We start from the raw sequence: 17,433 nt of genomic DNA, 5'->3' as shown, positions 1-17,433 counted from the left end.
AAAATTGTTTTTGCATTGTCCCTTACCGCTATAAGTACACCGACAAATCATTACTTACTATGTTGGCTTCACGTATGCGGCTTTCGTCGTTGTGGGTAGGTCACTGTGTAGTCACCGAGATGTACTGTCATCACACGCGACCGCAGGAACTGCCTACGAGAACAAACACGAGGTAAAGAATATGCCTGGTCTTTAATATCTGGCTCAGTATATGTCATTTCTGTAGCATGTCATTTTCACAAGGCACAACGTAACACTACTCAACTGTGAATAAATAAATTTACTTTATTTGGTCCAAGGTACAGCTGGCGAAGAACATCTAACAGCAGCTGAACGTGTAACTAAACAATACGTCATAGTGTGACACTACGCTTTTGTTCTATATATGTTTATACAGGGGTGAACTTTCGACAAACCGCTTAAGTAGAAACATTCAAATCTCCATGATAATGAAGTGTACCCGCTCTCCTTCTCAGTTTCAAACGCATTCCTAATTTTAATGGGCATACAGAGAATAGACTTCTACTTCGAACCACGGCAACAAAACAGTGTGTTCTCTTATATCCTTTCCACACTCTTGCTAGGGGCAATCACTCAACGCTGCAGTCACCAGTCCTAACTGCACAACACCACGTGATTTTGATGTGGGATTAAATGTTGTTTTCTCTTGTTTGCCTCGTACAGTTCTGTTTACGCGGGCACAAGATTTCCCGGAACGCGGCTCTGAAGTCCTTCGCCTTCCAGCCGTAAATCACAGGGTTCAGAGCAGACTTTCCGAAGAACAGACAGATGACGTAGGGCTTAACGTTGACCGCCAAGTTAACGTTCGGCCCGACGAAAAATGGGATTAGTATGATCACTGAATAGGGCACGTATCCCAGGATGCACACAGCCAGCACCATGGCCATGGTGCACGCTGTCCTGACCTCTTGCCGCACCCGGTGATGGGCGTCACTGTTCGAGGCCACCGCCTTCATATGCTTCAGAGAGGCCCGGAACACGAAGTAGTACAGGGCAAGTGTCCCAATCGTGCCAATGCTCGAGATGCCGGCCGTGACCAGAATGTAGACACGCGAGTAGACGTAGCTGAGATCGCAGACGACCGGTATGACGTCCGAGCCCAGAGGGTAGTCCTTGATATCGCCGATGCCCATATAGGGCAGCAGGCTGAACAGTAGGAAGAAGATCCATACAAACACAATGTAACCGACTGCCATCCGATACCTCATGAGGCGATGGTACGATATGCCGTGTACCACGGATACGTAGCGGTCCACGGCGACGCCCAGGTGGCTGAAAGTGGAGCAGGCCGTCGAGTAGGTGGCGAACCAGTACCGGAAGAAACAGAGTCTCCGGCGGCATGACATTCGCTCTATGAAGTAGAAGGCATCGTAAAAGGGGACGTTCAGGGCGACCAACAAATCGGCACAGGCGAGGCTCAGCACAAAGTAGTTGGTGATTGTTCGGAGGCGCGCACAACGGAACACAGACAGGATGACCAGGAGGTTACCGAAGACAGCCACTACAGCGAGGGAACACTGTACGGCGGACACCCAGATTATGATGCTGGCATTGTACTTGGCGACGTTGCAGATCGTCCGGTTGGCCTCCATACTCAGCGGGAAGGAGGTCCGCCTGTGAAGAGCGCGTCGCATCGAGTCTCCAGGTCGTTCTCAGTCATCTCGCCCACGCGTCGAGAGTCCCGAGCGACTCTGCGAGAAACAGAAAAAAAAAACACAAAACTGTGATTGCAGCCTTAACCTTGATTGATTACGGACTACCCGGATAAGATCTCTAAAATCCCAAACGATAAAGCATCTGTTCTCTTTTCTATGACAAATCCTCCCTCGCAGTGCATCTTCTTGTGTTGATTTCAAAAAGAGCAGATTTTAAAGCCATTGATTGACTCCTGAAATCCCATAAACCCGTTCATCAAAGTAAACAGACGTTTTTGATTGTGTACACGTTCCCCCGAAAACATTTTCATCACGTTACCATGAAGGCGAGAAACGCACAGGGGCTTAAGTGATTCTGAGTTTTCATTTTGTAGTAGCTTAAGTATAGCTTAGATACAATTCAGGCATTGTGTTTTGGATGAAAGCCCTCGAAAGTTTTTCCACACGTGTCGGACGACCCTGACAAAAGAAGAGTGCATGCTTCTCTAACTTGCTAGCTGTGTTACTGTAACATTGTTGTGACGGAGCAGATTTTATTGAAATGCTGTTTGTTTTCGAACGTCTCTGGTATCCCACCAAATCACCTGCCTGATCCGAAATGACGCATGCCCCTTTCTTACAGCCTTTTTTCCCTTCCCCATGAACTCCTCTAATTTCTCTACGCTTCGCGACACTGCTCTATAGATCAGGTGTCAACAATTTTTGTTGGACAGTTGCGACTAAAGAAAAGACTTTTTTTATTACGCACGCACGCACACATACACACAAAAGCCATAAAGGAAAAAACTTGACCAAGCAGCACACAAATATTTTACGACACATTCCCTTATTTATCCCAAAGGACCGGACAAGTAGAAAGAATGCGAACATGGGCGCTTCTTTCTACTCGTTGTCCTGTCCTTTGAGCATAACAAGATTAATGTGATGTCAGAAAACCAAATGGAACAGTTAACTCTTTTGAAATGTGGCGAGAGACGATCGGATTTAAAGGGATTATGAATTATTTCAACCACCAGAGGCACTTTAGCTTGCGAAAGTGAACTAGCGTTTTTCTGTTTATCCTCCACCGAGACGCGCCGGCTGACCTTTAATCGAGCCGTGACGTCATGTTCCGCCACAGCCGCTTTGTGACTGCGGCAGGTGCACATGCATACCGCAATTCCTTGGCCTCCAAATAAAGCGCTTAAAATGGCAAATTCGGATTAGGGCATGATGCAGAGAAATTTATATTTCTGGCTCTTTGTTTGCTATCATGCACAAGGTTTTGTAGCCGAAGTGGCGGCGCTTCGTTTTGGCAGCGAAGACAAAATAAAAATTACCGGGAGCACTTAAATAGCAATGCATTTATTAATGCCTTTAAGGCGCTTACGTGCGAGTAATGCGAAGGCGTTTCAATTCCACTCCCATTTTATTCCCATTATTTTATAGTTGGTGCCATTGTAAGTACTAGTGCTGACTGTTACTGGTTAACATTTCATATTTTCTCGGCTTCGATGACGTCATACCATTTGACCAATCGCGAGCTTTGTAACAACGCCACTTTTTGAGCGATGCTGGGCTTTCACGTCGATGCGTCATCTAATGCTCTCGCATTATTAATCTGGCAGCGAGGAGATTTGTAACTTTGCACGCAGAAAAAGATTCTGATACAAATTTTGTAATGGTGGTTATTCGTATCCGAGCTGGTCCTAGGGCACAGTAGTATTGACGGCCTCTACCGTCATCCGACTCTGCTTTTGATTGTCGTAAGATCGACGCAAGCATCAGCCATCCACCTAAGTGTTTCGCCACATGGGTGCAAGTGCCTTTGTCCACCACCCCGATTCCACAAGGGTTATATACTATGAGGAAATGTTTCAGCTTTGAAGTCAACTCGTCAATCGGGCACTGATTTCCGCAGGACGAAGTCCGAGGGGGTGATTTCCTTAAAAAGAAAATGAGTGCCAGGTATGTGTTTCACTCTAAAAACAAAAAAAATACTGGGTGTTCTCTTTCACAACAAAAAGAGTGAAAAGGAAGCACTTCATAGTCGACCTGATAGGAAAGCTGCCGAACTGCAGTAAGAAAGACGCACAAACTTTTCGTTGATCTATTTTGTGAGAGAATTAACTCCGCGACTAAAGGCTAAGGCTAAAATAAGACTGGGACACTAAAATGAAGAAAAAAAACCGCGAATGGCTGGCAGATACACTCGCCAAAATTTCACCCCAAATATATGGAGCAACCCAAGATAAGGAAAGGAAAGGGACATCTCTGTCTCTTATCTTTCTTCTGTGCTCGTCTTTGGCTGCGCTGTACTTTTCAAGTCATGTCGAAACTCAGCCAAACGGCAAAAGTACTCTGTATAAGCCAACGCTATTTGTGCCGTTCCGCAGCTGAGGTGAAACGCTCCTCAGATTTTTTGGAGATTCATTTTTCTCCGTTCTCACTTCATGCCTCTCTGAAAGTAGGGGAGAGGGTTCGGACTCAGCCGGTTCGTAAGCATTATTTTTTCGGAAAGCCAGAACCCTGCACCACGAAGGCATGCCAGTGTGAAAATTTGCCAATGATGCACTGGCTTTCTAATCATAAAACGCGACAAAAATAAAAATATTTGTTACATTTCACATGATACTTACAAAGTGAATTTTCTCCCGTCGAAGTTTTCAAAAATTTTATGTAGGCAAGAGAGCAACTTTGCCTGCAATCAGTGTGTTGCTCGACTCTGTGAAAAAAATAACAATAAGTTAGATGCGCCTGCTACTTGGACACGGAGCATTGAATACCTTTACAGTGCGATTGCTCCCGTTCGGAGTTCCTTAGCACGTGCGTGATTTCAGTCAACATATGCCACCCGAATTCGCTGTTATAGCAATCAGGTTAAGTACACTGCTTATCAATGATACGAGAACAATACGCATCGAGTGGTGATTTCTCTCCGGTCTGAAGAGTAGTAACCACAGGAAAGAGGGCCTGCATATGCTTGCCGCAATATGGGTAGACTGAGCTGTCCGGCTGCTAAGGGCGTATGCGCTTCGCAGAATCGAGGGAAAATTTTCGTACGATAACCCCGCAAATGAAGAAGGGCCAACAAGTGGAAAAACACCGGTGCATACCATAGCTGAGCCACAACTCAAACTTGTTTTCCTCAACTGAGAGGTCAGTGAAGAATAAATATACGCAACTCTCAAGACAGACGAAGATATAACGCACTGAGACCCGCAGAGACGGGAGCGGAATGTTCATAGAAAAGAATAAAACGCTTAAATACAAGGCTAAAAGGCTTCGCCACTCGAAATACTCGCTCTCTGAAAACAAACTCTCACATGTAAACATCTCTCGTGTACTAAACGTCGCGTTTGTTCGTTTGGTTCTGCATGTGTATGCGTCTGTACGTGCGCGTGTTTGTGTGCATGTGTGCGCGCAATCTGCGCTTTGTCAACTGTGGCAGCAGCTGTCATTGTGAACATACAATAAGACACGTGTACCCCAAATTTTGTTTCTGGTGGAAAATTTAGAACCCGAAAGTCGCTCTGTGAAACCGCAGGAGCGTAAGCGAAGGCCCGTCTGAACAGGTTCGCAAAAACCGGCACTTGTCATGTATTTCTCACGCGATTGTTAAGCACCACCTTGTTTCAACACTGGTACACTTCGTATTTCCCAGCATCATTTTCGGTTCATCTTTTTTTTTTTTGTATTCGATAATTGTTTAAACTGAAAACACGTCGCTTTCAATCAAGGCAGCGATTTTCAAAAACTTTTTTTTCTTCTTCTTTAGATGCTGGTTTCGTGAAGCTGCCCTTTTTTGGTGTTCGCGCTCTCATTCTTCCTCCTTCGATATATCTTACCAGCCTTTAAATTACCAATGTTACGAAACTGAACACCTGTTTCTACTCCCTAAACACCTCTTTTCACTTGCATCGGTCTGCCTGCACACCTGCCTCATTTGTGCTTTTCGTCCTTAGCCAAATCCCTCCGGCCTCGGGATTTATTTTTCGTAGAGGCCTCTCGCTCTCGTTTGTCCTGTACTCCGTCTCGCTAAATCCGTGCAGCGCTGTGGGAGCCACAGGGAGTGTGCCAGCCAATCGGGGGCCGAATTAATGCCATCCGCCCGTAAAGAAGACATGTCATTGTCTGGTTCGGCCACCTTGATTGTCCTACGCATCTGGCGTCAACCAATCGCGAATCAGCTTTTTGAGCAAAGGGCTTTCTGAATTCGGCCCCTGGGCGGCTAGCAAGCCATTCCGGTGTTCCCGGTACTGCACGCTCTTTGCGACGCGACCCATAGCGGTTCGTGCGCGTGGCACTGCGCTAAAATGGAGAAGAAGCAAGTGAAGCGAAAAGAGCTCTATACAAGACAGGTCGGCGGCCCATCGAAGCATACACAAAGCGAGCAAAAGAGGAAGGTGGGCAATAGAATAGGGGGTGGGGGGGGGCAAGAAGACAAGCATGTGGAGGTGCCGGAATAAGAGATAACAAGAATAAACAGAAGGAAGTCGATCTCTTGATGCAAACTATTTCCAACCTGCTCTTGGCGCACGAATTCAACGACCTCGTCCTAACACAAAGCGAACACTGCCCCAAAGAGGCGAGTGTGGCGCATGGGTAATGTATATGGGCTCGGCGGTAGCGGAGGAAGACAAAACGACTTCACCCCCCCCCCCCCCCCCCCCCCCTTGCAAAGCCCAAACAAGACGAGAAGTAAGTAATAGGCAAGAAAAGCACTCTCGGACGGTTACGATGAGGTAAGAAACGCTGCAGCGGTACTCACGCATCTTGCCGCGCCGTCCAGAAACAAGAGCCGCGCTATACGCCTGCCTGCTAGTGATATGTGTAAGGAAAGACAAGACGCGCTTGCTTGCTTGCGCGTGTCTGGCTTGCGGATACGCGCTGCCTTGCTGGCGGTTTTTCCGAGTTGGCGTACGGAGTGGAAGTACACGGATTCGACCCACTAGCAGCGTTCTGCTGACTGCCGGTTAAGTGCGACATGCTTTTATTTTTTATCCTGGGCAATCTTAGAGGAACATCGTCCTAAACCGATGCAAAGTTAACTGACGCCGAAACTAGCCGAAAAACAAGGCGAAACGAATGGTGAAACAAACGCGAATTTCTATGTGCTAGGTACCCATCATGTTCTACTGCGCAAACACACGAGAGACGGCTCGGAGAACTGAGACACCAGAAGTTCTTCTGGTGTCTACGTTCTCCGAGCTTCTGGCGCCTCTGTTCTCGTGTCGTCAGAATAAGAAATCAGCTTGCAGTGTAGGACGTCCTGGATAAACACCTTGCTAAATCTTGCTCTCAAGCTGGCGTAAGGCTTCTGTCGCTACTAGGTCCTAGAGCGTGTCAGAAGACTCGAAGAACTACCGCGATGCTGTTGCAAGTATTCAAATAGAGACACGCGTATTGGTTGAGCCTTTAAGTACACTCCCAGTAGTACGTACAAAGGACCTTGTTGTGCAAGGCTCCATAAAATTTTCAGGAAAACATTTGTCATGGTCAGTGTGCGACGAATTTTAGGGAATGATTCGACACTGTCGAATCCGGTGAATGATCACTGTCGAATCATTCAGCATGATTTTGTCAACATGATTCAACATGAACATGTCTCTTTGCAGAATAAAAGTTTCGAAGCTAACCATGACGCCAAACACAAACTAATAAAAAAATGCAAGTTGCACACAATAAACTGACCTCGAAAAGTTGGTGTGCGCAACGCCGCTTCCCCTTAGGTGGTGATGCTGTGGCATTGGTGATGCCGTGAATACTATGAGCTCTAGCACTGGCACTGAACCAGTTCTCTGAGCATTTCCTCCGGGAATCCACGAGTACCATTACGAGATAGTAATGCTCTTCGCCGCACATAAGGGATCTGTTAAGAATCCCTCTTTTATCACCTATTAAGCCCCTGAGCTAGGCTATGAAGCCCCGGCTTCCGGATACGTGCGTTGAATGCGCGTACCATGCCATTGGCTGGCACTCGGTAAGAGCCTAAAGAATACTAGCTTTGACGCGAATCTGCGCACGTGCCCCTGGAAGGCATCCAATTATGGAAACCGGTCGGGTGGGGAGCTGGGTATTTCGTCACAGTTTCTGCTCCCGACTGAAACGCGACGCCCGTCATATTTCTCTTAATTTTCTCTTTCTTGCTCCTGATTTTCCTCAATCTTTTGCACACCGGAATGAAAGCTCTTACTAAATCTTTGAGTCTGTTTTTCTTCTTACACTGCATAGAAGGATGCAGCTTCAATGTACACGGATATGTGACGCAATGACAGCCTCCTCTTTTTTTTTTTTCGCCGTGGCTAGCGCATTATTTAAGCGCATACGAATAGCAAGTAATATTTGCTTTGAGGTTGAATATTATCTGAACACTTTTGTGCCCATATTTCATAGGAATCAAAAACTAAATTTATCACCACAGCATTGCTAGCTAATGACACCCCAATTTAAAAGCAAGCATAAGAAGTTTATTAGCGCCGCAAAATTTTCAGAGATCGCTATCGTAGTGGGATTATTATTTGTATAAAAGTTAACTCGATTGCCTCTAACAAACTGGAAGGCCCACAGACAGTAAGCAATTATTTATCCAACAAATGTCGTCCTCTTCCTGTTTTTTTTTTTTTTCAAAAAACGTTGTCAGAAACTAGATGAGAGAATAAGTTGTTGAACGCTGGCTGAAAGTCGCAACTTCGTCTCCCCTTTTTCTTCACGCACCTTTCTGAAATTGTCTCCAAACATAATGGGGAGAAAGAGCTGGCTACTGATAAACTGTTGACATCGATTTTTGTGGGCCAGTTCCATTCAGTGAGGACACGACATGCAGACAGTACGTTGTGAATTCGCAACACTCAGAGTTAAAGGGTTAAGCATACTATGCCTGACTATAAATGAGACTTCAACACTATTCCAAAATTTCTACCAATGAGCAAACCGGTGCTCGCACGTTAGTTGCAAAGGTGGCAAAACTATTCAGGTCAATTCCGTTCTAACACAATTAAAAAGCGTTCAGAATTACTTCACTAAATTAGAAACTGCGTTAAATCGGAGAAGACTTTCAAAAGTCGCCTGATGAGAATAGTTATTGCTAAGCGCGAAAATATCGGCCATTATCAAAGCTCGTGCGCACTTGCCATAATCTGCCAGCGCGTTTGTCTGCTTCAAAGGTTTCTATCATCGCTCGATACAGCGATATCACTTCAAACGTCGAATTGCTGACATCTTGTTCATAAAAGCGTAATGTGCCCTTGAGAGTACTGGCAAAAATACACTTGCTCTGCAACTTTTACACACCAGCAGGCTTCAGAGACATGTGGGCATGATTTAATCTCTGTGTTCACGTGCAAAGCATCCACCTTTCATATTTCATGTTCACGCCTATGATCGCGACAGCGCAAATGATCATTCCCACTACTCCGTAAAACATAATCCACGGGGAAAATTCACGCCATAGTTATGTTTTCGTTCCCCATAATTCACACCCCCGCTTCTCAATATGGGTCGCTGCAGTCGGAAAACACCTGTTAGGAAGTGTTGTTTGCCTAAGCGCTACGCCGCGTTTACCTTGTGCCTGGACTCCGTTGATAAAGTGCCTGTCAACACGCGGAGGTTGCGCTTGGGCAAACATCCTTGCGTCGCGGTCGAGTGCATGGCCGAGATGTCGGCTCACCCGCAACCCAGAGCTAATGAAAAAACATCAGCTCCTTTGCGGCGGGCGCGGGTTACCGTAAAGCGCGTCGTATTGCAGATAACATTGCGCTTGTATACATAGTTGGGCTACCTTGCCGCTTGGTTCATGAAACCTCGTAGTCACTGCGCATGACTTACCTAAGTTTCGGTACACAGAAGCCCAGTTATGGTCCCTGTGAGTTCAAGCACCACGAGCCCATGTAGCCGCTTTACATAAACAAACCAAAAGCTCTACGTAATTGCATCGATGTCACTGAAATTCCCACCTCGTATAGTGCTAATATCGGTAGTTAGAATCCTTGCAGTGTTCATACCACTTTTGTTACTACCTGAAGTGCTGACGCCTCTTAAGGTGATTCCGGAGAAACTTGGCTCAATGCGAAACGTTGTTACACGCACAAGAAAAGGCGACACGCTTTATGCATATCGTTGGAGAACAAAAAACTCAAAAACTCTTGCGAAGCAGTGTTTCGATGCATGCTCTAGAGCGCACAGGTAGCCATATATAAACAGGAGTCTCGCATACGCTATACGAGGTCTGTTAGAAAAGTATCCGACCTTTGGCCGTTGAAAAAAATCTTGCATAACTGGAGCGTTGCAAACCTAGTCATCTTTAAAGTAGTCTACTTGGGACTCCACACGCTTCTCTCAGCGGTGATGCCATTGTGGGAAGTATTCCGAAAAGGCCCTTTTCGGAATGGAGTTTAGCTCAGCTGTCGTTGCAGCCATAATGTTCTTCCTTGTCTGAAATCGCGCTCCTTTCAATGGCCTTTTGATTTTGGGAACCAGCCAGAAATCGCAGGGGCCATATCAGGACAGTAAGGAGTCTGTTGAACTACAGGAGTCTGGTTTTTCACCAAAAAATCTGATTCGAGTGCGAGGAATGTGCAGGAGCATTGGCGCGATGGGTGCGCCAATTTCCTGTTGACCTCAGCTCCGGGTTCTTGCGCCGCACAGCATCACGTAGGCAACGGAGGACATCCCTGTAGTACTCTTTGGTCATTGTTTGACCCTGTAGAGTGCGTACTCGTGGTCTGCCACACAGAGGGTGTCAAAGAAAGCAGTCAGCATCACTTTCACATTTACTGCGCAATTGGCGGGCCTTCTTAAGTCTTGGTGACGTGGAATGCTTCCACTCTGACGACTGGGATCTGGTTTCCGGGTCGTACCTGTACACCCAAGACTCGTCACTAGTGATTATGATGTTGATGAAGTCGGGGTCACTGTTTGCAGAATCCAGCATGTCCTGTGAGACTTCAACACGAAGCTGCTTTTGCTCCACCGTGAGCAGCTTCGGCACGAATTTCGCCGCAACTCTCTCCATGGCCAAATCTTCGGTGATAATGGAATGTGCGGAGAAATTGCTCATGTCCACCTCTTCCTCAATTTCTCGGATAGTCACGCGACAGTCCCGCATCACCATAGCGTTCAGTTCGGCAATGACCTGGTCATTTTGGCATGTTGGTGGCCGATTGGAGCTTGGCTCGTTCTCCACCGATGTGCGGTCATCTTTAAAACAATCGTAACACTGCTTAAACTGTGTGCTGCTCATAGCATCTTCACCGAAAGCCGTCTGAATATTTCGAATGGTTTCCACTCGGCTGTCGCCAAGTTTATGGCAAAATATGTTGCAGTAGCGCTGCTCCTTTCACTCCGCCATTTTCCTTGCAATAAAAAACCGACGAGAGCACTGCACACTGCCTCACTCAAACGCTGCTTCCCAGCGACTGACGCTATCGGCAGGCGGGAAAAAATTCATGCATGCGCATGAAGGTTCAAGGTCGCCTGATGCAAGCGCGCTTGTCTCATATCCATCAGGTGTTCGAAAAAAAAAATAAACTCGGATACTTTTCTAACAGACCTCGTATGGCGTTCCTTATAGCAGCTATTGATTTTGCACCATTCTAAATGCATTCGCGTTCTGAAGCACTTTCTGAACAAGAAACAAAATTAACGACTATCGGGCTTTGTTTAGAGACCAAAATGTCAAGTTGCTCTGCAAAAAGGATCTCTTGACATTTAAAAGGTCCACGCCCAGACTCAAAAATGCCGCATACGTGTGAATCGTGAAAATAACCTTGCTGTAAGCAGTATAGAACTGAATTAACAAAGGTCGAGGAAGAGCTGCTGTTCATTAACCAGCGTTTCGACGAGCGCACTCGCCTTCGTATTGGCAATATGCTCATCACTAGCAGGGGTTTAACAGAGCCTTCGCTCCATGGAGGAACGGACAGTGAGGAGCGTTTCGCTTCTAATTAACAACAGCCAATATTTTCAAAAATACCAAGAATGGTGTCAGGGGCACCCCCGTCGCATCCCTCACCGGCATTCCTCCTGAGAATGAAAGCCCTATTTAACCCCTTCATTGATTTACACATTGCAAAGATGAATACAAGTCCTCTTAGAAACGTTGGATAGCGGACAAAGACACTTCATCGATACTTGTCATTTCCATCTGTGCTAAGAATCATATCTTCCTACCTTCTCTCAACCTAGCTGTAAGTAGGTAAGTAGGTAATAGTAGGTAACATTGTTATAAAGGCTGAAATACCTTCAACACAGCCCTGTACATTGGGTAAGTTTGAGCTCTCAGTGTGTGTGTGTGTGTGTGTGTGTGTGTGTGTGTGTGTGTGTGTGTGTGTGTGTGTGTGTGTGTGTGTGTGTGTGTGTGTGTGTGTGTGTGTGTGTGTGTGTGTGTGTGTGTGTGTGTGTGTGTGTGTGTGTGTGTGTGTGTGTGTGTGTGTGTGTGTGTGTGTGTGTGTGTGTGTGTGTGTGTGTGTGTGTGTGTGTGTGTGTGTGTGTGTGTGTGTGTGTGTGTGTGTGTGTGTGTGTGTGTGTGTGTGTGTGTGTGTGTGTGTGTGTGTGTGTGTGTGTGTGTGTGTGTGTGTGTGTGTGTGTGTGTGTGTGTGTGTGTGTGTGTGTGTGTGTGTGTGTGTGTGTGTGTGTGTGTGTGTGTGTGTGTGTGTGTGTGTGTGTGTGTGTGTGTGTGTGTGTGTGTGTGTGTGTGTGTGTGTGTGTGTGTGTGTGTGTGTGTGTGTGTGTGTGTGTGTGTGTGTGTGTGTGTGTGTGTGTGTGTGTGTGTGTGTGTGTGTGTGTGTGTGTGTGTGTGTGTGTGTGTGTGTGTGTGTGTGTGTGTGTGTGTGTGTGTGTGTGTGTGTGTGTGTGTGTGTGTGTGTGTGTGTGTGTGTGTGTGTGTGTGTGTGTGTGTGTGTGTGTGTGTGTGTGTGTGTGTGTGTGTGTGTGTGTGTGTGTGTGTGTGTGTGTGTGTGTGTGTGTGTGTGTGTGTGTGTGTGTGTGTGTGTGTGTGTGTGTGTGTGTGTGTGTGTGTGTGTGTGTGTGTGTGTGTGTGTGTGTGTGTGTGTGTGTGTGTGTGTGTGTGTGTGTGTGTGTGTGTGTGTGTGTGTGTGTGTGTGTGTGTGTGTGTGTGTGTGTGTGTGTGTGTGTGTGTGTGTGTGTGTGTGTGTGTGTGTGTGTGTGTGTGTGTGTGTGTGTGTGTGTGTGTGTGTGTGTGTGTGTGTGTGTGTGTGTGTGTGTGTGTGTGTGTGTGTGTGTGTGTGTGTGTGTGCGCGCGCGCGCGCGCGCGTGTGTGTGTGCGCGCGCGCGCGCGCGCGCGCGCGCACAGCGAGCGTGGCTGGGCTACCTTCGTTGAGAAATGCGGGAACTTGTCTCTCCTCCTGGTCGCGAGGGCAAGGGGGAAAAGAATCTTGACCTAACAACAGAGGGAGCAGGGAAAAAAAAAGAAAGAAACGAAAAAATGAAAATGGTGTATTTTCACTGCATTCAGCTATAGTGCAGCTGCTGTTTGTTTAGCCGCTGAGGGTGGACTATGAGAGAGAGCGAAGAAAAGTAAAGGGAAAAAAGGCGGAGAGGACGTACCCAAAGGAATTTTACCAGTTTAAAAGACGTCAGCTTATAGAGTAGCCAGAAAGTACAAATGAGAAAAAAGAAGTGCATATATATATGACGTGCTTCTTAAACGCGCATTGGGCATTTATGTCACGCACACCATTTTTCCTTTAGGCGCGCGAAAGGAGTCAGTTTTTCAGAAGTCTTTTCATGAATAATTCAAGCAACATAGGCGCAGGTGGTAGACGTGTTTGAAGTACTGGCGGCTTAAATTCAGGGATGCTTATCATCGTTGAGGCGAAGTTAGAAGTCAGATCGTAACTGATACCAATTTTCATAACATCCCATTCGAAGTATGGAGCAAAAAGAGAAAAAAAAGCAATGCTTCAGGTAACACTGCGGTAAACAAAAAGTAGCCCGGTGGCCTGACTGTTCCGAAAAGACATTAAGCCTTAAATTCTTTTGAAAAATGAACAGTTTCCCGACAGAACAGATGGATGTTTATTTGCAAAGAAGCGGACCATACGATACGGAAATTAAAACTAAGATGGTGGTCAGGAAGAATGTCGTCTTAACGGCGGTGGGCGTATGTCCATAGTGCGCCAGAACTTGCTTGAAGAAAATGCAGTTAAAATCTCGCAACACTTGGGTTAACATTATGCTCTGGTAAGTTTTCTCTATCCTTTGATTTAACTGGATTATTTTCCTGTTAGGGCTGACACAGCGTTTAAAAGTACCTTTGCCTTCGTTTCACCTCTGAAGTCAATTGTCATTCCCGTCAAAACTGTTCCTAAAGGTGCCAGAGAGGTACCTGCCTAATATTAAATCGCTTAGTATAGAAAGAATCTAGCTTGTTAATTCGAACGGATTGTGCGAGATTTGTACGTGAACATATAACTGTATTTGTGTGACACAAGCATTAACGCATACATAAATACGTATATATATGCATACACATGTGTACATAAACAGCCTAGGTACCACATAACATCAAATGAATGATGCGACAAGAGCTATGCGTATTAATGCTATTCCTTTTCGCCGTGCATAAAATTTTGAAATCCTCTGCTCCTGCATGTTGGGTTTGCGTTACAGCATGCCTCGTGAGCTCTCCTTCGAGGTTAGGTCACTGTCATAATTAAATTGTCAGTTACATTACGACTGTCGTGTTCAGGACGCCTGAAACTAAATCTGGAGGCGTGGCTGCGGTTGGCAAACTGGCTCGAAGACTCCTCCTGACTGCTTCTTGATTTGTCTGCACATCTTTCTGAGATTTGAAGAAAAATTTGCCAAGTTTCAGAGCAAATGGTAAATAAGCTGGGTTAATTAACTTCCGGTCACGGTGCGTTTCGTTATTGACTGGTGCAACACATCAGCGAACGAAATATTCGCAGCCATTTATTCAGAAGTGCTGCCGATACTACATGTACGGCCAATTAACATGCGAGTGCATCTTGTATCATTAACATGTCTAATCTGCCCTTCTACTGTCTCTATTTTTATTTTTGTAATGAAAGCCACAGTACCTGCTTTTATTTCTCTGCCTGCTATATCGTTTATTCCAGAATACTGCTGCACGCAATCGGTTATTCTAGATATCAGTACTTCTGTGCACAACGTGCGTGAACCAGACTGGAAGAAATAAACCGCCCGATGCCTTGAAGTTAAAAACACTGCACCATTCAACCTTCTTTGCAGGGAAATATTGGCATAGGGTGTCGGAGCTGAACGACGACGGCAGACCGTTGACCAAGGCCAACTCACTGGTTTTCAAAACGGAGCAACAGCGTAATATACCGAAACGTAGAACAGCAGCGCACAGGGCACATACTTTTACTGTGGTTCAAGATTGCGAATTGGAACCACTAACTAGTCCAACTATCTGGTTTAACTACCAGCAGATGTACATTAATTGACAACGACAACCAGTGCACACAGTGACGACACGGTGTGAAACATTTCATCCCTCTTATTTCCGCTCTCTCCATTATCGAGTGCAGAGTAGCAGGTCGGAGAATTATCACTTAGGACTACCTCTCTGACCATGTACATTAATCTATTTTTAGCCACTGTTTAAATGCCCGTGCAGCTATTCATGAAATTCTATGTTAACTGCAAACCTTAACAGTAATTATTTTCTTTCTCACAAATCTACTGTGCATTTCTCGATATTGCACTTCGTGCGAACATCAAGCTCCGTTCGAGATGGCCATGAATTCATCCTTATGCAGCCATTGCTAGTCATCACAGTAACTTGAACTGCTAACGGAAATTCCTAAGTTTGAGGATGATCCTACGGTCCTAAATAATCCTAAATAAGAGAAACTGCTTTAAGTTGGAAAAACAAGACAAAGGCGAAAAATGGGCTCACGACTGAGCGTAAATATTCCTTTGTTAGTTCCGCATTCTTGAAGACCGCAAGACAATGAACACTTCTAATGAGAAGCAAAAAGCCCGGAAGCCTTACCGGGCAGTAGTCGTTGGAAACTGAAGCATGGTCAGGTCACCGTACACTGCTAGCTGTCAAATGTGGAAAGGCGAAGCACCACACAGTGGGAAAAGTGCAGCCAGCATCGCATGCCTCCTTGTAGGTGAGCGCGTTCGGCAATCCGGGCTCTGGCCGCCTGGTGCGCATCGAATACCCCGAGTGCGAAGCGCGCCAGCCGCACCGACAGAGCGCGCCCACTCCAGCACGGCGGGCCCGCCACTCTCCCCCTCCGTTCTTCACTTTCTTCTCCTCCGCTCTACAACCTGTTTATCTCCTCTCCCTCTGTGTGACGTCACGCGCTAGAACAATGCGCCGAAAACTGAAGAAAGGGAGTGAGGAAGGGAAAGGGAGAGCGCGGGAAAGAAGACGACGACAAACCAGCGTTCGCCTGAGAATGGACGCTTCCCGTAAAGCAGCGTAAATTGAGTGCAGCGCAATATTCGGACGGGCGACCTTGGCCAAAGCCACCTAGACGGCTTTGCCTTGGCCCCGTATTCGACATGCGTTCGCCACGCCCTCTAGTGGCAGGCGAAGGAGCCGATGTCCTGGGTGTCGATAAGAAAGGCGGCTAATGAGGCTCGTATTTTCTTCGTGGTATCATTCGATGAGGGGTCGTACGCAAAGCCGAGGCGACGGCCGCTCGATCAGCATATTAGACCGGAGTGTTATTGTGTTGCCTGCAGGCCAAAACATGTGCACCGGAAAAAAAGGTAAATATTGCCACGAAGACGAGAGAGAGAAAGGGTGTGTAGGCAACGTTCGCAGAGCCGAACATGATTTATTCAGCCTGCTCGCGCCCTTCACAGGAACAAACAGCTCGCTGTCGACGCAGCAGACGGGTCCCAGCTAATACGAAGCAGTCCGGCTGGAGCGAACGTTGCTTATGCCAGGCCGCGTTGCCGTCCTGTACGTCGTCGAATGTCGTCCTACTTAACTAATTAACAATGATGGATGACAACGTGGGCAAAGTGTCGGACATTAAAGTTTTAGCAGTGAGCACTTTCGCAATTATGGCAAGCAAAACTACAAATGTTACGGCCAACTCCGACGTTTCTACTAACTCGACGGATTTTACTGAAATTTTCAAGGAATCTTCTGTGTACTTTTCTGGTCTTCTGCGCGAAATTTTGCACCGGGGCCGTGTTTGTTCCAGCGCAAATAAGTTTTAAATTTCCTATTTTGTGTCTTCAATACAGATGGTTTCCGCAGGCAATCATGAGTGTGTGACCCCACTGGATGCACGGCCGTGAGCATTCGCTCTGCGTTTCTGGAAGGAAAAAAACTAAAGCTAGCTCTTGATCGTTTCAGAAAAACATTCACCCAAACTGGCACTTTCGGTCGCCAGTTTATCCATTCAAATCGAACACGATAGATACTGTAGCAAGCTGTACCTGTCGCATCATAGCTCGGTCTGTCGCGACGTCATCGTTGGGCTGAAACTCACCTTCGGTTTTAGCTTCCTGGTTTTTGGCCTTTTAAAATACTTTTTGTAGGTATTTTGAAAACCGATTTATTTCTCTTTCTATTTTTTTTTTTTTGTACCAGAGATCGTCGTTAAAGCCAGCCGTGGGCAGGTAGCTGAGTCACGTGATTTTCCGTATTTCAGGGCACGTTCCACGCTGTCGGAGGCGGCCGTCCTCAGCGTCTACGATCCGCTGTTTTTGCAAGCGGTCCAAGAATCACCGCCACGCGGAAAAAATAGACACTAAAAAGAAAATTAAACTGTGGTTTCCTAGCTTCAAGGTAAATGGCACG

General features: G+C 46.4%; 1 protein-coding gene across 7 annotated transcripts; it reads right to left on the bottom strand.

Moving 5' to 3' along the window:
- Positions 1 to 263: 263 nt before the first annotated feature.
- LOC149358977 (somatostatin receptor type 5-like) lies at positions 264 to 15,881 on the bottom strand. 7 transcript variants are annotated; one of them, XM_089568949.1, is made up of 4 exons: positions 15,658 to 15,881; positions 12,985 to 13,053; positions 4,295 to 4,380; positions 264 to 1,712 (listed from the first exon to the last, which is right to left on the bottom strand). In XM_089568949.1, the coding sequence occupies exon 4, from the start codon at positions 1,653 to 1,655 to the stop codon at positions 651 to 653; it is 1,005 nt and encodes a 334-aa protein (XP_089425075.1). In that variant the 5' UTR covers positions 1,656 to 1,712; positions 4,295 to 4,380; positions 12,985 to 13,053; positions 15,658 to 15,881; the 3' UTR covers positions 264 to 650. The 7 variants fall into 7 exon arrangements, with proteins under 7 accessions (XP_089425075.1, XP_089425076.1, XP_089425074.1 ...); XM_089568950.1 differs by lacking the exon at positions 4,295 to 4,380; XM_089568948.1 differs by lacking the exon at positions 12,985 to 13,053.
- Positions 15,882 to 17,433: the final 1,552 nt, after the last annotated feature.

This window comes from Amblyomma mixtum, chromosome 2 (genome assembly GCF_055824585.1).
Source record: "Amblyomma mixtum isolate Tamu chromosome 2, ASM5582458v1, whole genome shotgun sequence".
Classification (NCBI taxonomy): domain Eukaryota; kingdom Metazoa; phylum Arthropoda; class Arachnida; order Ixodida; family Ixodidae; genus Amblyomma; species Amblyomma mixtum.
Note: the sequence above shows the minus strand (reverse complement) of the source record. Positions and strands in the feature narration are given on the sequence as shown.

What these genes read in the sequence shown, in the direction of transcription:
- LOC149358977 (XM_089568949.1), bottom strand. Translation starts at nt 1,655, where the DNA reads ATGCGACGCGCTCTTCACAGGCGGACCTCCTTCCCGCTGAGTATGGAG.